Below are 23341 nucleotides of genomic sequence, written 5' to 3'. Positions count from 1 at the left end.
GGGTAACCGCAGGGAAGGATGACGAGGTGGAGCAACGACTGAGAGACGCAGAGGCAACATATATATCTAACCAAACCAGCGTGAACAGGAATGAGTGGCTGGCTGCCCAGAGGTTATATACTCAGCACGTGGACACTAAATCCAAGCGTAAATTATTCTTTACTCGTCAATCCTATTTCGAATTGGGGAACCAGACAGGCAAATTTTTGGCCTATCTGGTGCGCCAACATAACACCTCTAATATATTGCAAATTCGCAGGGTGGACCGTACACTGGTGTCTTCGACCGAGGATATTCTTGGCTGCTTTCAGGATTACTACAGGTTGTTATATGAATCTAAAAGTGACTTTGACACTTTGGGGTGTTTAGACTGTCAGATATATCATTCCCCACATTAGATTTGGAACAGTGGGCCCTAATGGACGCTGAGTTCACCGCAGAGGAGATAGATAAGGCTATGACAGCTATGGCTTCTGGGAAGGCCCCTGGACCTGATGGGTTACCTATTGAACTATATAGGAAATATCGGGATATATTGACGCCACTTTTGGTAAAGGTATTTCAGGGAATATGGGAAGGGAAGTCTATGCCTGAGTCCTTTTACGGGGCTAATATCATAGTGCTTCGGAATGAGGGGAAGGACCCTTTGCAATGTGGATCCTATCGTCCCATTTCATTAGTGAATGTGGACTATAAAATTTTCACCAAGATTCTAGCTACCGGATTGAACTCCATTATATTGAATCTCATACATCCAGAAGAAACGGGCTTTATGCCTGGGAAAAGTACTTCTATTAACATCAGAAGAGTCCAGTCAATAGTCCAATATAGTTCCCTGGTGCCAGACAATAGATGGGCATTGGCATCGTTAGATGCTGCCAAGGCTTTTGACTCTCTTGAATGGCCTTTCCTCTCCGCATGTTTGCAAAGGTATGGCTTTGGCAATCAATTTATAACATGGATCAAAATATTATACATGAAACCCAAGGCCCGTATTGTAATAAATAGTTCCATATCTGAGTCTTTCGCGTTGCATAGGGGAACCCGTCAGGGTTGCCCTCTTTCCCCGGCTCTCTTCGCCCTCGCGATTGAGGCACTAGCAATACGTATAAGGTCCTTCCCCAAAATCCGAGGTATAGATATAGCAGGTCGGGTAGATAACATAGGCCTATATGCCGATGACATGGTGATATTCTTGAATGATGTGGAAGAAACTTTGCCACAGGTGATATCCCTCATAGATAGATTCAGTAAATATTCAGGGTTACATATACACTCACTGGCCACTTTATTAGGTACACCTGTCCAACTGTGTGTTAAGACTTAATTTCTAATCAGCCAATCACATGGCGGCAACTCAGTGCATTTAGGCATGTAGACATGGTCAAGACAATCTCCTGCAGTTCAAACCGAGCATCAGTATGGGGAAGAAAGGTGATTTGAGTGCCTTTGAACGTGGCATGATTGTTGGTGCCAGAAGGGCTGGTCTGAGAATTTCAGAAACTGCTGATCTACTGGGATTTTCACGCACAACCATCTCTAGGGTTTACAGAGAATGGTCCGAAAAAGAAAAAAAATCCAGTGAGCGGCAGTTCTGTGGCCGGAAATGCCATGTTGATGCCAGAGGTCAGAGGAGAATGGGCAGACTGGTTCGAGCTGATAGAAAGGCAACAGTGACTCAAATTGCCACCCGTTACAACCAAGGTAGGCAGAAGAGCATCTCTGAACGCACAGTGCGTCGAACTTTGAGGCAGATGGGCTACAGCAGCAGAAGACCACACTGGGTACCACTCCTCTCAGCTAAGAACAGGAAACTGAGGCTACAATTTGCACAAGCTCATCGAAATTGGACAGTAGAAGATTGGAAAAACGTTGCCTGGTCTGATGAGTCTCGATTTCTGCTGCGACATTCGGATGGTAGGGTCAGAATTTGGCGTAAACAACATGAAAGCATGGATCCATCCTGCCTTGTATCAACGGTTCAGGCTGGTGGTGGTGGTGTCATGGTGTGGGGAGTTTTTTCTGGGCACTCTTTGGGCCCCTTGGTACCAATTGAGCATCGTTGCAACGCCACAGCCTACCTGAGTATTGTTGCTGACCATGTCCATCCCTTTATGACCACAATGTACCCAACATCTGATGGCTACTTTCAGCAGGATAATGCGCCATGTCATAAAGCTCGAATCATCTCAGATTGGTTTCTTGAACATGACAATGAGTTTACTGTACTCAAATGGCCTCCTCAGTCACCAGATCTCAATCCAATAGAGCATCTTTGGGATGTGGTGGAACGGGAGATTCGCATCAGGGATGTGCAGCCGACAAATCTGCGCCAACTGTGTGATGCCATCATGTCAATATGGTCCAAAATCTCTGAGGAATGCTTCCAGCACCTTGTTGAATCTCTGCCACGAAGAATTGAGGCAGTTCTGAAGGCAAAAGGGGGTCCAACCCCTTACTAGCATGGTGTACCTAATAAAGTGGCCAGTGAGTGTAGATTGGGAGAAGTCTGCCATGTTAACCCTTTCCCATGCCCCGGTTAGAGACTCTCTCCTCGCTGTCTATTGTATCTAGTTTTAAATATTTGGGCATCCACATCTCTAATAATAATATGCTTGATCTACAACTTAATGTCCACCCATTGCTAGACCTGGTTAAAGCTAAATTTGCATCTTGGAGTAGGCTCCCATTATCTGTGGCAGGACGCATTAACCTGATTAAAATGATATTACTCCCTAAATTTGGCTACTCGCTCCAGCATAGTGCGGTAGTGGTGCCCAAGTCCTTTTTTGTCAATCTTAATTCTTTGGTCACATCCTTTATTTGGGGGAAAACTAGGCCCAAACTTAAATTGTCCACTTTACAAAGACCAAAGAAGGGAGGTGGGGCGGCGTTACCAGATTTTTTCCTATAATACTTAGCTGGGCAGGCTAAAGCTTAAAATAAATGGATGCCGGGTAATTGCCTCTCTAATTCTGAAAGCCACCTACTTCACACTGCACAAGCAGATTGCCCATTAGGATTCCTTGATTTGGAAAAAACTAGTGCTCCACGTCTGTTACCACTGCTCCGGCTGGCACGATTAATATGGAGACAAATTAAGAACATAATAGGGTTTAAAGATGTTATAGCTTAAATGCCCCTGTGGAGTAATAACTATTTTACGGAGTTGCGGAATCACCCGTCCACTGTTTTTTGGACCCAGTGTGGCGTTTCTTCAGTGGGAGACTTGTATGACCAGGGACCTTAAAGTCTTTTGAATAATTGCAGGCCACACATGATATTCCGAGATCTCAATTTTTTCGCTATCTGCAGCTGAGATCGGCTCTTCAGTCGCATATGAGGGATGGGGGTGTGGACCGTACTATTTCATCTTTACCTCTGATAGGAATTCTTAACTCGCAGGGTCCCCAGGGTCTCATATCATCTTTGTACACATATATGCTGTCAGTAGGGGCAGAATCGGCCATAAGCTCTATTAAGATGAAGTGGGAATGACTCATCCCTGATACGCAAGGAGAGGAGTGGGAGGAAATTCTGGAGTCTTCGACTGGAGTATCACCATCTATTAATAACAGAATGAATAATTATATATAATTGTATCAATCATATATGACTTCTTTGAGACTTTTTAGGATGGGTCGGCTTCAATTGTCAGAATGTATGCGATGTCACTCGCCAGATGCGGATTTTATTCATATGGTGTGGCAATGTCCCATTATCCTACACTACTGGAAAGAGGTGACTACACTACTGACGACCCTGGTGCAGGCCCCTGTCCCTCTAGAACCATTGGTCTGCTTGTTTGGGGTATGGGAGGAGGAGATTTGGGATCGCTATACTGGAGTCTTCTTGCGCGAGATGCTGTTTATGGCACGGAAGGTGCTGGCACTGAGGTGGATGGGGGGTTCTTATCCTTCCCTTAGATTTTGGATTAAATTGGTGAATTCAATTATTCCATATGAGCGCACGCTATACCAAAATAGCGGATGCCCGGGTAAATTTGAAAAGATCTGGGAGAGGTGGAATTCCTCTCACCTCACTTTGCAAGACTGAACATAACATGCGACATAATATGGTATAGGAAACTAGGCTGCGGAAATAGTTGGTATTAGTTGACGTAGTGGTAGTTGTAGTTTAGGAGTTTTAGTTAGTTTTTACTGTTGCATGACATGACAAGGTTTGTGAAATTAGAGTGTTATACATATGGGGAAATATATAAACAGTCATTTTTTGCATATGCTTGGAAGGAAATGTACACATTACCTTGTTTATCTATAAGAGTGTGCTATCTCTTTGTATTATATTTTATTATCGACGGAGGCATGTATGCTTTGTAAAGTGCCTGTTATCATAAGTCATTGTGTATGTTGTGCATTCTTTGTACCCTTAATAAACGAATTAAAAAAAAAAAAAGAGAACACCCATATAAATAAAATATCTTTTATTTGAAATAAAAGATACCATTTTATTTTTTTCTTTAATTGACTAAAAAAAAATATTTACCTGTCCACGTTCTTGCGATCTATCATGACAGCTATCACATCTGCAGAAGTGGCAGCTGTCATGGCTGCTGCATGCTCACACTGCCGGGAACACGTCTGCTCCCGGCAGCGTGACCCTCCGAATGAGGTCACCGGAGTGCATTGAACTCGCGCTGCTCCGGTGACATAATTTACGACCCTGCTGTACCAAGAGAATTTCTCATGGTCTTCGGGTCTGTAACGAGTTCACCCGAGCAGCGCGAGCTGCATTCGGGTTGAACTCGTTATACAATGAATGCCCCAGGCCGCTTTAAGGCCTCGTTCATTGTATCGGCGGCGGCGGATTAGATCATCGTGGGACACTCAAATAAAATGGATTCTACGGAGGGTATTTATCTTTTGTGATTTATTTTACTTTTTTTCAGGTGAACGAGGGCTTCGGGGAATTAGGTGTCTAGGTGACTATATGCTATTTTTTTTTCTATTTTATTTTAGGTGGCGATCGGCGGGGACAGGTAAGTATAATTTATTTCCACAGGTAACCACTGGCCACCAATGAAATTTAAATAATTTAAAAAAATAAGGGGGAGCAAAAAATATAGGGGCAAAAATAAAAAAAATGTAGACAAACAATATATGTGCCAAAAAAAAAAAAAAAAAAAAAATAGGGGACAATATAGTCTTCCTGGATTATGGGATGCTCATGGGATGGCAGGAACGCCTCCCATGATGTCACTTCCCATTTGTTGCGGTTTTGAGTTACAAAACTGCAGCAAATGCGCTTGAAATACGCGAACATTTTTCATATTTGTGGATTTCAAGCGTTCCAATGCAAGTCTATTTTTGTACAAAAGAAAAAAAAATTAATTAAAAGGCATTGGCACGGAAGGAACGTACAGAGAGTGGACAATGGCCGTTTCACGCACTTGCGCTTCAACGGGTCCTGATGCTGGAATCACTCTCTGTACGTTCCTCCCGTGCCAATGCCTTTTAATCAATGAAGAATTTTCACGACAGAACGGTGAGTGCCATCACTTTTTTTTTCTCTTTTGTACAAAATCAGATTACACGTTTGCTTTTCTGGATTGAGCACCCGTTCTGACGGTATTTTGGCGGTCGGTCAAGGTGTGTGATTTTCAACTTGAATAGCAGTCATGGAACTGCTTTGGGCTTAAGCAGCAGTGCCAAATCTACTCTCTTATGTACAATGCAAGTCTATGGTGGCGGAATCGCCGCGATTCCGCAAAATTAATGAACATGGTGTGTATTTTTCCGCAATGCGATTCCGCTGTGGAAAAATACGCAGCATGGGCACAGCAATTTCGGAATGTAGTTAAAATGAATGGGATGCATTTTGTAAGTGTTTTTTAATTGTTTCCGCAGCAGCAAGACTGCTGCAGAAACGCTTAAAAAACGCAATGTGGGCACACAGCCTTACATTCTCTTGCTCATAGTCACGAGCTGAGCCTCAAAGGAAAAAAAGGAAAAGATTAATAAAACACATCAAGACCCTAAGGTATCTGCCTCGTACTCACACTAAGCTAAAACTTATTAGCTCCGTACCAGTTTGTGGGTGTAACCTGCTGGAAAGGAGTTAGCCTTTTTTGCCTTGTAGCAGGAGCATAAACACATGGTTTCCTCTGTCACCCAAAGAAGCGATAGAGTAATGCAAAGTTCCACCTTTATCTTCCCGAAACCAGCCAAAAATCTTACCTGTCTGAACATCTCGGGGAAATCATAGACATATGTTGTCCCCAGTGATTGAGCTTGGAATCTCTTAGACTGTAAAAGGTCCTTGGTCACATAGGGAGTGTTGATCAGCATCCCATGCATAAGTCCATGCTTATCACCGTAGGAATTAAACATGATCTGTTATAAGACATTAAATGTTTTATTTAATTAAAAATTATTCTGCTATGATTTTAAACACATAAAACACTAAGGTTAAATTTTCAAACAAGTTTCATTACTCGTTTCTAGCTAGCACTAGATTTTTGAAGTGAATTCAACTATATGCCTCCTTTTCCCCAGAACATGGGATTGAATCCACATACTTATGGTTTGAAAAAAAAACCCCACAAAAATTAAGCTTGGTTTGAGTTGGTACACATGCAGAACATAAGCGCATGTGCACATTGGCCACAAAACATATGAAACCTACAAGAGAAAAATGAGGAAAAACCCTGCTGTAATTAAGTAAATAAAAAGCAAAAAGTGCGTTTAAATAATACAGAGTTTTTAGTAATACTTATTTTTGATAAAAAAAATAGCATAAAAGCCATCTCACCACGACAAGGTAAGTCTGATCGGGACAGTCCTACACTGTCTAATATCAATATCTCACCGTGTGTCAATGTTGACGTCAGTGTGTGAATAAGGGCAGATAAAAGAACTGGGCCCAACCAGTGAAACACCAGTCTGGTGAAGCCTTATATACAATTTCCAGCCAATGTGAAAATGCGTTTATGTTCTGAATGTGTACCCACTCAAACCAAGCTTCATTTTTGTGTTTTTTTTCTTTGTATTGTTGCGTTCCGTGCAAGCCGGAGAGTGGCCTCCCTTTCCTGAGCTGGAAATTGTATATAAAGCTTCACCAGACTGGTGCACTTTTTGCTTTTTATTTACTTAATTACAGCAGGGTTTTTGCTCACTTTTTCTCTTGTAGTTTTTATACTTATATTTTGGCAGAACAGTTTGTGTATAATGAGCACAACAACTGCTACCTTAATGAACCAGTCACCATGAAAATGCAGACCGATCTGCAGCCTCCATGTTATAGAGCAGGGAGAGCTGAGTAGATTGATATTGAGTTTTGCGACAAAATATTCAGTACAACATGTTTTAATCACTTAAACCTTTGCTCGTTTTTTTTTTTGGTCCAGTGGGTGGTCCTATCAGTGACTGACAGCTTTCTTTATATAATTGTGCATACAGAGATAACTGTCAATCACTGATAGGACCACCCACTTGAATGGAAAGCCGCGATAGAGCATAATTAATACACAGGTCATACTGAACATTTTCTCACAAAACTATATAAATCAACTTATTCGGCTCCTCCTTCTCTGTAAGGGGGAGGCTTGAAGATTGGACTGCATTTTCAAGTTTACAGGTTCTCTTTAATCACAGATTTAGGAATGGACATGATAAAATAAAGGCTGTTACTCACCTGCCCAGTGCTGGGTTCTGTCACCTCTTTATAAAGACTAATGTCCAAATAGTAACCAGACTCATTGGTAAGAAAGAGACGGATGGGGATGGCTTTGCCTGTAGGGGTCAATCTGATATTGATCTTCACTTCAGCCTGAAGTACACGTAGCTTCCATAAACGGCTACCATATCTTATAACCATGGATCGGACTGACTCCTCAATCTAATAAATGATAAAAGAGGACACCGCTGTTACTTACAGTGGAAATGATCATAGAAAGGTAGCGGGCATTACATGCATATTATTCTAGGCTATAAGTGTATCCAAGTTTTCATAAAATATATGAGCCGAAGAGGTAAAGTCTAATTCTTTAGAAAAAAAATAAGGGCAGTACATATTCCTCTCCTGGGGCATCTATTTAAATGCATTTATCAGTACTTAAAGGAAAGGTGCCGCAATTTTATATAATTTGCAAAAAAAGAGTAAGTAACAAAACATGTTGTTTCAGCAAATGTTGTACTAACTAGGATTTATGGTTTGTTTGTAATAATGTTTTAATGTAGCCACTGGGCGCTGCCATCTTGATTTGCAGATCTGTGGAGGACTCATACAGTCTGCAAATATGGCCGTCCCTGGACATAGGAGACTGCAAGTCGGCTCCCGACCCCACCATGCAACCTCATTAGCAGTGAACTGGGCACGCCCCTGTGGGGTGCACCATTCACTGCTGTAGGTGTGGCTGGGCGCCATTTTACTGTAGCCCAGTGCTATCTGCTGAGCTCCACTTTCTGCACCGTGCTTCCTGCTCCAGCTCCCCTGTCCTCCTGCTCTGCCTCCGCCTCCTCACTCACAGCCCCAGTGATCTCCGGTAATCTGACACCTTTGCTTTTATGAGAGCTTTTATGGCTGTCTGAGGAGGACAGTGACATATACAGCCCATAGTCTAGTGTATAATTGGGGGGGGGGGCTGGAAGTTTCACCAGTGTGGGCATATCTGTAATACTGTCTCCTGTGATACTGCCTGCTGAGCCGTGTATCTAATCCTCTCCTGTGTGATACTGCCTGCTGAGCCCGTGTATCTAATCCTCTCCTGTGTGATACTGACTGCTGAACCGTGTATCTAATCCTCTCCTGTGTGATACTGTCTGCTGAGCCGTGTATCTAATCCTCTCCTGTGTGATACTGACTGCTGAACCGTGTATCTAATCCTCTCTTGTGTGATACTGACTGCTGAACCGTGTATCTAATCCTCTCCTGTGTGATACTGACTGCTGAGCCGTGTATCTAATCCTCTCCTGTGTGATACTGACTGCTGAACCGTGTATCTAATCCTCTCCTGTGTGATACTGACTGCTGAACCGTGTATCTAATCTTATCCTGTGTGATAATGACTGCTGAGCTGTGTATCTAATCCTATTCTGTGTGATACTGACTGCTGAGCTGTGTATCTAATCCTATACTGTGTGATACTGACAGCTGAACAGTGTATCTATTCCTATCCTGTGTGACACTGACTGCTGAGCTGTGTATCTAATCCTCTCCTGTGTGATACTGTCTGCTGAGCCGTGTATCTAATTCTCTGCCGTGTGATACTGCTCTCCTGAAATACTCTGTGCTGCTGTCACCCTGCTTGTTTTATGTGTGATCTACATGGTGGTATTGTGTGTGAAGTATATGGCGGCATTGTGTGTGAAGTATATGGCGGTATTATTTGTGATCTGCTAAAAGGGGACCCATTCTAGGGTGGTTCTGGCTGAGCACCTGCACACAGGTCAGGGGTAATAGGTGCAGTCAGGGGTGGGCTGGGGAGGCAGCTGAAGAGAGGGGTCTCATTTTTATCATTACTGTATGGCTCCATTCCCCCCCAGCCTGCTTCCCAGCGTCACCCCGGACTGCGCCTGTCGCCTCGCTTTCACACATCGCCAGGACAGGATCTGAGGAGGGGAATGGGGTCTTTGCATGCAAAGTCTGGAACAGAACAGGCCATCAATCAGCAGAAATGTTTCCTGGATTTCTGTGCTGCTGTCTCCCTGCTCCTCACCCATATATCTCCCTCTGTGCCCCCCATAGACCAGCGCACTGCTCTCCTGAAATACTCTGTGCTGCTGTCACTCTGCTCCCTCTACCATATATCTCTCTGTGTGCCCCCCCATAGACCAGCACACTGCTCTCCTGAAATACTCTGTGCTGCTGTCACCCTGCTCTTCCCCCATATATCTCCCTCTGTGCCCCCCATAGACCAGCGCACTGCTCTCCTGAAATACTGTGTGCTGCTGTCACTCTGCTCCCTCTACCATATACAGTGGGGCAAAAAAGTATTTAGTCAGTCAGCAATAGTGCAAGTTCCACCACTTAAAAAGATGAGAGGCGTCTGTAATTTACATCATAGGTAGACCTCAACTATGGGAGACAAACTGAGAAAAAAAAATCCAGAAAATCACATTGTCTGTTGTTTTTTCATTTTATTTGCATATTATGGTGGAAAATAAGTATCTGGTCAGAAACAAGCAAACAAGATTTCTGGCTCTCACAGACCTGTAACTTCTTCTTTAAGAGTCTCCTCTTTCCTCCACTCATTACCTGTAGTAATGGCACCTGTTTAAACTTGTTATCAGTATAAAAAGACACCTGTGCACACCCTCAAACAGTCTGACTCCAAACTCCACTATGGTGAAGACCAAAGAGCTGTCAAAGGACACCAGAAACAAAATTGTAGCCCTGCACCAGGGCTGGGAAGACTGAATCTGCAATAGCCAACCAGCTTGGAGTGAAGAAATCAACTGTGGGAGCAATAATTAGAAAATGGAAGACATACAAGACCACTGATAATCTCCCTCGATCTGGTGCTCCACGCAAAATCCCACCCCGTGGGGTCAGAATGATCACAAGAACGGTGAGCAAAAATCCCAGAACCACGCGGGGGGACCTAGTGAATGAACTGCAGAGAGCTGGGACCAATGTAACAAGGCCTACCATAAGTAACACACTACGCCACCATGGACTCAGATCCTGCAGTGCCAGACGTGTCCCACTGCTTAAGCCTGTACATGTCCGGGCCCGTCTGAAGTTTGCTAGAGAGCATTTGGATGATCCAGAGGAGTTTTGGGAGAATGTCCTATGGTCTGATGAAACCAAACTGGAACTGTTTGGTAGAAACACAACTTGTCATGTTTGGAGGAAAAAGAATACTGAGTTGCATCCATCAAACACCATACCTACTGTAAAGCATGGTGGTGGAAACATCATGCTTTGGGGCTGTTTCTCTGCAAAGGGGCCAGGACGACTGATCCGGGTACATGAAAGAATGAATGGGGCCATGTATTGTGAGATTTTGAGTGCAAACCTCCTTCCATCAGCAAGGGCATTGCAGATGAAACGTGGCTGGGTCTTTCAACATGACAATGATCCAAAGCACACCGCCAGGGCAACGAAGGAGTGGCTTCGTAAGAAGCATTTCAATGTCCTCGAGTGGCCTAGCCAGTCTCCAGATCTCAACCCTATAGAAAACCTTTGGAGGGAGTTGAAAGTCCGTGTTGCCAAGCGAAAAGCCAAAAACATCACTGCTCTAGAGGAGATCTGCATGGAGGAATGGGCCAACATACCAACAACAGTGTGTGGCAACCTTGTGAAGACTTACAGAAAACGTTTGACCTCTGTCATTGCCAACAAAGGATATATCACAAAGTATTGAGATGAAATTTTGTTTCTGACCAAATACTTATTTTCCACCATAATATGCAAATAAAATGAAAAAAAAACAGACAATGTGATTTTCTGGATTTTTTTTCTCAGTTTGTCTCCCATAGTTGAGGTCTACCTATGATGTAAATTACAGACGCCTCTCATCTTTTTAAGTGGTGGAACTTGCACTATTGCTGACTGACTAAATACTTTTTTACCCCACTGTATCTCTCTGTGTGCCCCCCATAGACCAGCACACTGCTCTCCTGAAATACTCTGTGCTGCTGTCACCCTGCTCCCTCCACCATATATCTCTCTCTGTGCCCCCCATAGACCAGCACACAGCTCTCCTGAAATACTCTGTGCTGCTGTCACCCTGCTCCCAGAATCCTTGCTGCCTGCCATCCTCGGTGACCGAAGACCCCATTCCTCTCCTCAGATCCCGTCCTGGCGATGTGTGAAAGCGAGGCGACAGGGGCCTGATATATGGAGGAAGGAGCAGGGTGACAGCAGCACAGAGTATTTCAGGAGAGCAGTGTGCTGGTCTATGGGGGGGTCACAGGGAGATGTATGGGGGAAGGAGCAAGGTGACAGCAGAACAGAGTATTTCAGGAGAGCAGTGTGCTGGTCTATGGGGGGGTCACAGGGAGATGTATGGGGGAAGGAGCAGGGTGACAGCAGCACAGAGTATTTCAGGAGAGCAGTGTGCTGGTCTGTGGGGGGCACAGAGGGAGATATATGGGGGAGGAGCAGGGTGACAGCAGCACAAAGTATTTCGGGAGAGCAGTGTGCTGGTCTATGGGGGGGTCACAGAGAGAGATATATGGTGGAGGAGCAGGGTGACAGCAGCACAGAGTATTTCAGGAGAGCAGTGTGCTGGTCTATGGGGGTCACAGAGGGAAATGTATGGGGGAAGGAGCAGGGTGACAGCAGCACAGAGTATTTCAGGAGAGCAGTGTGCTGGTCTGTGGGGGGCACCCTGTTCGGTGCCAGGGATTGTATATAGAGCGCTGTGTTTTATACACATGGATGGACCGTCTTCTTGTCTGCTCCACAGAAATCCAGGAAACATTTCTGCTGATTGGTGACCTGTTCTGATCCAGACTTTACATGAAAAGACAGTCAGTATAACTTTGCAGGCCCCATCAAAATGGCTGCTCACTGTGTTCCTAGATGTCATCCTCTCTTTTCCCTTAGCAAGCACCCAGTAGGGGAGGAGAGGAGTGACACCACACCCATGTCAGCAGATTCCGCCCATACAGTGTCCATTTTAGGGCATGATCATATATCAATATCAAACATCATGGACACTATGCCCATAATTACTGCAGGACAGTAATGTGAGCTAGTTGTACAGTACACTAGGTTTTTGTGCCAAATTTCAGTATCTGCTCCTCCTAGTGTTAACAAGTGGAAATGCCAAACTTTTTAAAATTATTTTTCATATTTTACAAAATTAAAAACAAATGATAATATTTTTTAAGAAAATGTAAACATTAATTCTTTACATTTTTTCAATTGCTGAAAAATTTTTTTGGAGATGGCACCTTCCCTTTAAGGAATTCATTTTATAAATATTTCTGTTTTCCCATCATTAAGCTGGCCTTATAATTAAAGACTTGAGTCTGCTGCTTTTCATAAACGTATTTGGCCAACAATTATCTAATGTGCACGGCCAACTTAGAGAATTTATAGCATAAAGCACCGCAGGAAACTCGGTTGGAAAACTTTTAAATTTAAATTACTGTTGATATAACATATAGCCATTTGCTAAGATTGAACAATGAAAGATTTAAAGTGAAGTTTCTGGTTTCCACACATCTCAAAAAGTTTAAAAATAGGGATTTTTGTGTACTCACCGTAAAATCCTTTTCTTCGAGCAAATCATTGGGGGACAGAGACCGTGGGTGTTATGCTGCTAGCCACTAGGAGGACACTAAGTAAACCAGTTTGCTCCTCCCCTGCAGTATACACAATCTCGCTGGCTGAGATTCTCCAGTTCGGTGAAAAAAGCAGTAGGAGCATAAACAGTTAACAATAACCATAACAATATCAACGCCTAAGAATGCTACAGTGAGCCAATAGGCTAAAAAGGGTGGGTGCTGTGTCCCCCAATGATTGGCTCGGAGAAAAGGATTTTACAGTAAGTACACAAAAATCCCTATTTCTCCTACGCCTCATTGGGGGACACAGAGACTGTGGGACGTCCTAAAGCAGTCCCTGGGTGGGGAGCATACATATGCTAATACCCCATGTACCACTGAGTGAACACTGTGGTACTGCTGATTGCAGGCAGCGTCTGCCGAGAGCTGCATCTGCAGAAGCCTGAGAATGAATTAGGCAATGTTTGTAAAGATACGCAAGCTGAACCAAGTCGCAGCCTTGCAGAGAGGCCTGAGAATGAATTTGGTAACTTTTTGTAAAAGTATGCAAACTGGACGAAGTCGCAGTCTTGCAGACCTGTTCTGCCGAGGCCTGGTGCCGAAAGATCGAAGAGGCGCTCACTAACCGGGTAGAGCGCGCCTTAATCCCCGCTGGGATAGGCGCGTTCCTGATACGGTAGGATACCTGAATCGCCAAGTGAATCAACCTGGCTAGACCCTTCCTATGCCCGTCTGGAAGTATGAACAGGGCATCTGACTTGTGGAAAGGAGCCATCCGCGAGATGTACCGTCTCAGCGCCCTAACCACATCCAGGGTGTGAAGGGCCTTCTCAATGCGATGGACTGGCTCCGGAACAAAGGGAAGGCAAAACAATTTCCCTGTTGAGATGGCAAGAGGAGAGGACCTTGTCCAGGAAGGACGGGAACGTCCTGAGAACTACCTTTTCCTGATGAAAATTCAGAAACGGAGAACGGCAGGAAAGGGCTGCCAATTCCGAAACTCGTCTGATTGACGTAGTTGCCACTAGAGAGACCACCTTCCAAGAGAGGACGGTCAGTGACACGTCCTGCAGCAGTTCGAAAGGGAACCTCCTGAAAGGCCCCGAGAACCGAGTTAAGGCCCTATGAGTCAAATGGTCTTCTATAAGGAGACGCCACATGGGAAAATCCCTGATTGAACGTCTTGAGCTGGAGCTTGGTGGCAATTTGTGTTGGAAAAGCACTGACAAGGCTGAAATTTTGCCGCTGAGCGAGCTAAGCGCAAGGCCTGATATTAATCCGGATTGAAGGAATTCCAATATGGCCAGAATGGAAAATACCAGAGGTGATCGACCATGAGCCTTGCACCACAAAAAAAGGAAGGTTGTCTAGGTGCGGTGATAGATGCGCATGGACACAGGCTTCCTGGTATTAATCATGGTGGAAATCACGTCGTGAGGGAAACCAGCCTGAGCTAAAAACCAGGATTCAACGGCCACGCCGTCAAAGACAGGACCCCGGAGTTCTGGTGGTAAATCGTGCCCTTCGAGAGTAGATCCATATGATATGAAAGTCGCGAGGAGACGTCGGCGACTAGTTGTATTAGTTCTGCATACCATGCTCGGCACGGCCAGTCTGGCGCGACTAGGATCACTGGCACTACCTCCGCTCTGATCCTCTTGATGACCCTCGGAAACAAGGGAAGAGGGTGGAAGTTGTACAGGAGCCAGAACAGGAGCTATGGCGGAACTAGAGCGTCCGCTCCGATGGCGCAAGGATCGCGCGATCGGAGAATGGACCAAGGAACCTTGTTGTTTAGTCTTGAGGCCATGAGATCCACATCCGGAGACCTCCAGCGATGACAAATCTGCTGAAAGCGTTCCGGATGAAGAGACCACCTCCCCGAGGCAATGCCTTGGTGACCGAGAAAATCTATCTTCTAATTTTCCAAGCCCGGGATCTGGCTTGCCGAGATGGGCGAATGGTTGGTCTCGGCCCTGTGGAAGATGAAACTCACTTCGTGCATGGCCATCTTGCCCCGAAAACCTCCATGATGGTTGATATACGCTACAGCCGTGGCGTTGTCGGATTGAGACCTGATGGGGAGACCTGCGAAGAGATGGTGGAAACTCCTTAGAGCTAATCTGTTTGTTCTTATCTCCCAAAGTTAATGGGGAGACGTGACTCTCAGGTTGACCAATGACCTTGTGCCGTGAGGTGACGAGGGACCGCACCCCAACTGAGGAGACTTGGGTCGGAGGTTACTACCAACCATCTTACTGTGGGTAAAGACCTCCCTTGATTCAGGGAGGACCTCGGTGTATACTCCCTGAGGGCTTGCCTGTCCCGCAGGGACGGAGGAATCCGACGGTCCAGGGAGATTGGGTTCTCGTCCCAAGCTAACAGCAATGCATGTTGTAAGGGACGGAGGTGGAACTGTGCAAATGGACTGCTTCCATCGCTGCCACCATCCTTCCGAGAACTCTCATGCTGAAACGAATGGAGAGAGAAACTGGTCGAGAAAGAGGCCGCTCTGCTTGTTGTAAGGCTTGGGTCTCTCCTGGAGGGAGAGTGGTGAATCCGCGGGAAGTGTGAGCCGGTCCTGGGAGAGACTTTTCGCAGTCTATCTTCCGCCCTAGGCGGGAAAGAGTATTTACTGTTATCCACAATTCCTTGCAGACTGGAAGGGACGGACCCTTGATGAGCAGGTCGTCCAGATACGGTAACAGTACCACTCCCCGAGGGTGAAGAATGGGCATGAAAGCCGCCATGACCTTGGTAAAGACCCTGGGAGCGGTGGTGAGTCTGAAGGGCAAGGCCACGAACTGGACGTGTTCCTCGTGAGTTGCAAAACGCAGGAACTACTGGAGGGACGGGCAGATCGGAATGTGAAGGCAAGCGTTCTTGACATCGATGGATGCTAGGAACTGTCCCTTTTCCATGGAAGCGACAACTGATCGTAGAGTTTCCATTTGTAATCGCCGTACCGTGACAAGGTGATTAACAATTGAGATCCAGAGATGGGTCGCATGGACCCTTTCTCTTTTAGACTTAAGGAGTATTTTCTTATTAGTGAAATTTATTGAAAGCAAGTGCTCTTATAGTGATTGCGACAGAATGACGTTTCGGTCATTCAAGACCTTGATCACATAAGTCGCCTCCTTGCAACAACTGAGTGTTAACACACTCCACCGTCTCGCCACCACCCCACATAGAGCGACCGCTCTGACCCTGGCTAACCTAAAGGCATAAGTGACCATTACCTAATTCAGGACAGCCCTTAGTTCAGAACTACTCCGGCGACTTATGTGATCAAGGTCTTGAATGACTGAAACGTCATTCTGTCGCAATCACTATAAGAGCACTTGCTTTCAATAAATTTCACTAATAAGAAAATACTCCTTAAGTGTATGTGTGCAGTGATTCTAATAGACATTTATGTGGGACTCATGAGCCTCCTTCACTAGCACCATACCCCCGTACCTATAGTGTGCTAGCCATTGAATCTCATACTTTCTCTTTTAGAACCACAAAAGAAGGACTGAATAAAATCTCCTGAACCCTTCGTGAAGGGGGACTGGAATGATGACTCCGTCCCTTAGAAGAGCCTGAACAGCCCAAAGGCTCCTCTTTCTCTTGGAGGAAGAGGAAAGGAAAACTCAAGTTAGAGGGCGGAGGGGGGGGGGGAAATTGTATATTATATCCGAAGAATACCAGAGCTTTCTGACCCATTTGTCATCATTAGGTAGATCTATGAGATCTGGCTCCCCTAGATCCAGAAGCCCTAGGCGTGGGTTTCCAAGAACGGTTAGATCTGTATGAGATCTGGGAGCCTCTGTCTCCGCGCGGGGACAGACCTGATCCAAAAGAGAAGGTAGAGGAGGACCAACTGGATTTGTTGCGAGAAGATCGAACCACATCGGATGTTGGAGCGAAAACGGCCGAACAGCCCTTTGTTGAGGAAGGAATTTACCTGTCTTCTCACTTCTCTTGTCTTCTGTAGTATCAGAAATGAGCTGGTCCAGTCTCTCTCCAAAAAGATGACCCGCTTGAAAAGGGGGGAGAAGTCAACAAACTTTTAGATGTGGCATCCGCCCACCAGCCACAGAGCCCTGGGGCTCTTCTAATGGAGATCTCATTAGCGGCAGTATGAGCCGCGCAATTGGCGGCCTCAAAAGAAGCGTCTACTACAAAGTTTGCTGCATGAACTATCTGGCTGGCGACAGAGGTTGTCTCTGGAGGAAGATTGGTGCCCTGGAAGGCAGTAATCAGGACTTCTGCCCAAGCGGCCATGCCTTAGTGACCTAAACTGCGGCTAAGGAAGGAACAAATGCCGCTCCTGAAGCTTTCAAAAAATTGAACGGGCAAGGCAATCAATTTGATGATCGGAGGGGTTTCTGACCAAGGAACGCTCAGAAACAGATAGGAGCGTTGTGGAAGCAAGACGCGGTACAGGAGGGTCCACCGGAATGATCTGTAATCGATCCTTCATTAGGTCTGGATCAAAAGGGTATTTAGCCAGAGTAAACTTTTGCCCAGTGAACCACTTATGGCTGATCCCTATGATACTGGACGGCTGGGTAAATAACCAGCGCACACACTTGTTCCTTAAAAGAGGAGTGCTGGAGCGGGAATATTTTCCTCATTCAACCTCAGAATCCTGTTGACTAATTCTATAAGAGAATCAAGCGACTCTTGATCAGTTGGGGGGCTGACGTGACAGATACAAAATCAGAGTTATGCTCGCTGTGAACCTTAGGAGAGGGCGAGCGAGAGACAGGAGTCGCTGATGCTGAGGCGCGAACGCGATTAGGGGACACGCCATGAGCCCGCTTTGGCAGAGACAGTCCTCCTGGAGGGGGAATATAGCCTTTGGTAAGAGGCTCCACCGACCGTGACAGGGGCGCAGCCCACTCGGGGGTAGCAGTGGGCTTCTTAGCAGCCCGTTTAGCCTCCTGTGAGTGAGGCATAGCGCTCCAGAAGGGGTTAACGGCAGAGTCTGACTACAGCTGCAGGGAATGTGCTGGAAGGGGTTAAGCTTTAATCTGAGGGCAGATGCAGCTTACCCACGGTCCTGTGTTATGTCCCCCGGAAGGAAGACAGTGGCCCTGTGGCATCACCCAGAATTTGGCTGCTCCTGAAAGGGTTAACTGCAACAGAGGTAACAGACATGGCCCCCGAGATTAGAATTGCGCGTCTTGTTTGGAATGAGAGGTGCCAAGAGGAGGGGGCGGTGACTATAGCGCGGGCGGAGCTATTCAAATTGCGGCCTAGTACGCCGGAAAAGCCGGGGACTAAATTTTTGGCCTACCCGCGGTAGGCGCCGGGGGCGGGGAGGGGGCGGCGCTATTTAAATTGCGGCCAAGCAGGCTGAAAAAGCCAGGGGCTAAATTTCTGGCCTCCCCGCGGTAAGCGCCGGGGGGGGGGGGGGGGGTGGTTCCGCGACCGGGTGCCAGTGTACCGCCGCTGACGCTAAGTCAGCGCTTCTCCCGGGGACAAGGAACCAACCCCATAACTCCACTCCTGTGCTCAGTCAGGTCGTCGCTGTCCAGGGTCTTTCGGTCTCATCCTCCAGGCGATGTAGCGGAGCTGGAGGAGGTTTTACAGGGGGGTATTGCTCAATCGATCCACCCTCTGGGTAGGGGAACGGAGAGCTCTGGGGCTGATTCAGGGCATCCGAAAAAGCGCTGTTCAGGTCTGCTCCATGCACTCCTGTGCTACGTCTTGTTGCGCGTGCCCTCGTATCCGTGGAGTACCGACCATAAGGGAACCATCGTCAGAGGAATCAGCCCCATTCGTCGCAGGAAAGTGTAAGTGAAGGGTTACTCCACGTGCTTGCCTGTTGTTGGTTCGGGGGAGAGCGGGCCGTAGAAAGGAACCGTCGCCCCCTTCACTCAATTAAAAAATAAAAATTTACAGAAAATTCAAAAATAAAATAAAAACGGTGGGGTCTGAAACCAGACCCAAGTGCCTCCTTATAGACACTAAGTAAGAACTGGAGAATCTCAGCCAGCGAGAGGGTGTATACTGCAGGGGAGGAGCTAACTTTTTTTCTGGTTTACTTAGTGTCCTCCTAGTGGCCAGCAGCTTAACACCCATGGTCTCTGTGTCCCCCAATGAGGCGTAGGAGAAAGAGGAATTTTTGGTACTCACTGTAAAATCTCTTTCTTGGAGCCTTAATTGGGGGACACAAGAAACCATGGGTACATGCTGCTGTTGCTAGGAGGTTGACACTAGGCAAAAATGGAAAATAGCTCCTCCTCAGCAGTATACACCCACCGACAGGCACCAAGTACCTCAGTTAGTGTTAAAGCAGTATGAGAAGCAACCAAAAACTCAACATATGTACCAACCCAACAAAAAGGGAACATAGGCCCAAAAGCGGTACAACCAGTTAGGGAGGGTGCTGGTACAGTAAGTACCAAAAATCCATCTTTCTTTATCACTTCATTAGGGGACACAGGTAACCATGGGACATCCCAAAGCAGTCCCAGAGGTGGGACACAGAAAGAAGGCAAAGAAAACAGACTTAGGTTGGCCGGTGCATAACTGCCGCCTGCAGCACCTTCCTTCCCAGGCCTGCATCAGACGAAGCATGGGTATGAACCCTGCAAAACCTCACAAAGGTGTGCAATGCGAAGATGACCAGGTCGCAGCCTTACAAATCTGTAAAGCCGAGGCCTGGTGACGAACTGCCCTGGAGGCTCCGAACGTCTGGGTAGAGTGAGCCTTTACCCCCAGAAGAGGCTGTTTGGATCTGGAAGCCCCTTATGACGACCTTCAGAGATGACAAATAGGGCATTAGAGAGACGAAAGGAAGCAGTCCTTGAGAGGTAAACTCGGATAGCTCTGACCAGATCCAACTTGTGGAGGGACTTCTCCAGGGGATGAACCGGAGAGGGACATAGAGAGAGAAGGACAATTTCTTCATTAATGTGAAATGAAGAAATTACCTTAGGCAATAAGGAAGGAACGGGTCTGAGAACTACCTTGTCTGGATGAAGAATCAGAAGCGGAGAACGGCAGGACAATGCCGCTAACTCAGAAACTCTCCTGATGGACGTAATAGCAACTAACAAGGCAACTTTCCATGACAGGAGAGAAAACAGAATGTCTTCAATGGGCTCAAATGGAGCGCGCTGGAGTGCGCCAAGGACAAGGTTAAGATCCCATAGATCTACCGGCGGATGATAAGGAGGTGCCAGATGGGCGACTCCTTGAAGAAAAGTCTTTACCAGGGAAAGAGAGGCCAGATTTCGTTGGAAAAGAATTGACAGAGCGGAAACTTGACCATTAAGGGTACTGAGTGATAGACCACAGTCAAGACCCGCTTGTAGAAAACCCAGGATGGCAGGAAGGGAAAAAAGAATGAGACCAAATTGTTGTCGTCATTCCACCGAAAGAAGGCCTTCCAGTATTCTGTGGTAGATACGTGAGGATGCTGGCTTTCTTGCTCTAATCATGGTCTGAATGACCTGATGGGAAAAACCGGCCTCCCTGAAGACTGCGGCCTCAACGGCCATGCTGTTAAATTCAGAGACTGTACTCTGGTGGAAGAGGTGGCCTTGTGAGAGAAGATCTGGAAGCCTCCAGGGAGCGTCCATGAGCATGTTCGACCGGCTCCGTGTAGCAGGTCCTTCTTGGCTAGTCTGGAGTTACCAGGATTACAGGAATTCCTTCCGCATTTATCTTCTTCATGACTCTCGGAATCAAGGGGAGAGGCGGAAAAAAATAAGGCAGCTGGAATTGGGACCACGGGAACACGAGGGCATCGCAACCGATGGCTAGAGGATCCCGGGACCTGGCTGAGGAATCTTGTGGTTCATCCGAGACACCATCAGGTTGATGTCCGATGTGCCACATCTTTGACATATTTGGTTGAAAACGGTGGGATTGAGAGACCAATTGCCCGATGCAAGACCCTGACGACTCAGAAAATCGGCTGCCCAATTTTCCATCCCCGGAATGTGTATGGCTGATATGGGAGGAACGTGACACTCTGCCCATCGCAGAATCCTTGTTACCTCTGCCATCACCTTCTGGCCTGCGAGGAGTAACTACCAGCGGCAAAGGCCAAGAAAAAGTGCCCTGATCTCCAGGAGATTGATGGGGAGATTGGTATGCGATGAAGAAAGAACGCTCCCCAACCGAGGAGACTGGCGTCGGTGGTGATGACCTGCCACCGGAGGGGAAGGTAGGACTGACGCTGATAGCATCCACCAGGTCAGGGACTGCCTCACCTTGGGAGACAGTAGAATGAGCAGGTCCAGGTCCCAAGCAGAAAAGAGGGCCAGATAAAGGGGACAGGTATGGAACTGGGCATATAGCACTGCCTCCATGGCGGCAATCATCTTCCCCAGAACGCTCATGCAGGACCGTAGGGGGAGAGGAGCTGGTCGCTTTAGAGTGTGGATCCCCTGGCAGAGGGATAAAAACTTCTCCTTTGGAAGGAAAACAAAGGCTTGGGCCATGTCGAACCTCATACCCAGAAACACCAGGTGCTGAGCTGGAGTAAGGGAGGACTTCTCTCTGTTGACAATCCAGCCGAGATGCGCCAGAGTGTCCAAGGTGATCTGAAGACTCTGTTCGCAGTCTCGGCGGGACGGCCCCCCTTGAACGAAAGATCGTCCAAGTAAGGGATTATGAGAATCCCCTTGGAGTGAAGGATGGCCATGACCGCTGCCATAACCTTCAGACTACTCTGGGGCAGAGGCCAGGTCGAAGGCAACAGACGTGAACTGATAGTGGTCCTCCTGGATCACAAACCATAGGAATCTCTGATGCTGAACACAAACAGGAATGTGAAGATAAGCATCCTGAATGTCTACATAGCAAAGAAATTCTCCCGATTCCATGGAGGCGATTACTGAACGTAGGGACTCCATCCTAAAATGACGGATCCGAACGTATTGGTTCAGGTGCTTGAGGTCCAAAATCGGACTGAGTGATCAGTCTTTCTTCAGACTAGGAAAAGATTGAAGTCGAACCCTATAAAACGTTTCCTGTGCATACTAGGGAAGAGACAGCCTGAAGAATCCCTGAGGCCTGAGACGGGAGTCTTGGTGGGTGAGACAGAAAGAAACGTCTTCCTGGGGTGGAAGAAGTGTCGATTATTTAACTGGACTATCTCTCTGACCCAGGCATCGTCGACCACCGACAATCATGCGTCCCAGGAGAGAAGAAGCCAGCCTCCCATCCTGGAGAGATTTCCAGGGGTGGGGTGACTAGTCACGTTGAGGAGAACCTGTTGGTGCGTGACCCAGAGGGCTTGAAGGAGCGACGCTTTGGCCGCCAGTGAGGTGCAGGTTTGAAGGACGGCTTCTTCCTTTCCCATGGGGCGGAAGAGCGGTCCTGCTGGGAGAAAGTCACTGAAGAGAAGGGCCGAAAGGAACAAAAACGAAGCAACCTCTTGCTATTGAAAGGACGTTTGGATCTGGACTGGGGAACAGGTGCTTTTCCCGCTGGTAGCATCCGAAATTATCTGATCCAGTTTGGACCTGAAAATCCTAGAGCCTTGAAAGGTAAGGTTAGTGAGAGACTTTTTTGAGGGTGGATCTGCATACCGCGCTTTCAACCAGAGAATGCGGTGTATAGCAATGATGTTGCTGTTTTCCCTGGCGGAACAACTGGTCGCCAAGATGCCCTGTCGAAGCATTCTTGCCCAGCCAGACATGGACTTTGCCACCCAGGTGGAGGCAACGATGGGACAGAGGGAGGCGCCAGCCGCTTCAAAGGTTGATTTAGCCAAGGACTCAATCTGTCTATCTGTAGCGTCCTTACGAGATGCACCGTCTGGCAGAAACAAGACTGTCTTGGAAGACAGGCGAGAAACCGGCGTGTCTACATTAGGGGGACTCTGCCCATCTACCAACGAGGTCTGGGCTAAAGGGATAAAGAATGTCTAGCTGCTTCCTTCCCAGGAAGCGCTTTTAAGGATATTCTCAGTGTTTAGCCATAATCGCTTCAAATTCCGTGTGATTGGTAAAAGTCCAGGATGGACGTTTTACCCACTTGAAGGAAACGGAGTGCTCTTGATCAGGTGCCTCGTCCTCCTTTAGATTCAGGGTTTGGGTAATTGCCAAGATTAGGCTATTGACCATATTCTGCATTTTTGAGAACTGGTCCGAATCAGACTCAGACTGGGAATCCAAATCCGGCCCAAA

General features: G+C 46.9%; 1 protein-coding gene across 5 annotated transcripts in view; it reads right to left on the bottom strand.

Moving 5' to 3' along the window:
- ACACB (acetyl-CoA carboxylase beta) overlaps positions 1-23341 on the bottom strand; it is a 398726-nt gene that overhangs the window by 62219 nt on the left and 313166 nt on the right. For all 5 annotated transcript variants that reach the window (XM_073582603.1, XM_073582604.1, XM_073582605.1 and 2 more), the window contains 2 exons: positions 7654-7857; positions 6198-6353 (listed from right to left, as the gene is read on the bottom strand). In XM_073582603.1, coding sequence (XP_073438704.1) covers positions 6198-6353; positions 7654-7857 — 360 coding nt within the window. The remainder of the gene's footprint in view (positions 1-6197; positions 6354-7653; positions 7858-23341) is intronic.

This window comes from Dendrobates tinctorius, unplaced genomic scaffold (genome assembly GCF_039654945.1).
Source record: "Dendrobates tinctorius isolate UK_male_01 unplaced genomic scaffold, ASM3965494v1 ptg000073l, whole genome shotgun sequence".
NCBI lineage: Eukaryota > Metazoa > Chordata > Amphibia > Anura > Dendrobatidae > Dendrobates > Dendrobates tinctorius.
The sequence above is the reverse complement of the archived record's forward strand: the minus strand, read 5'-3'. Positions and strand labels throughout refer to the sequence as shown.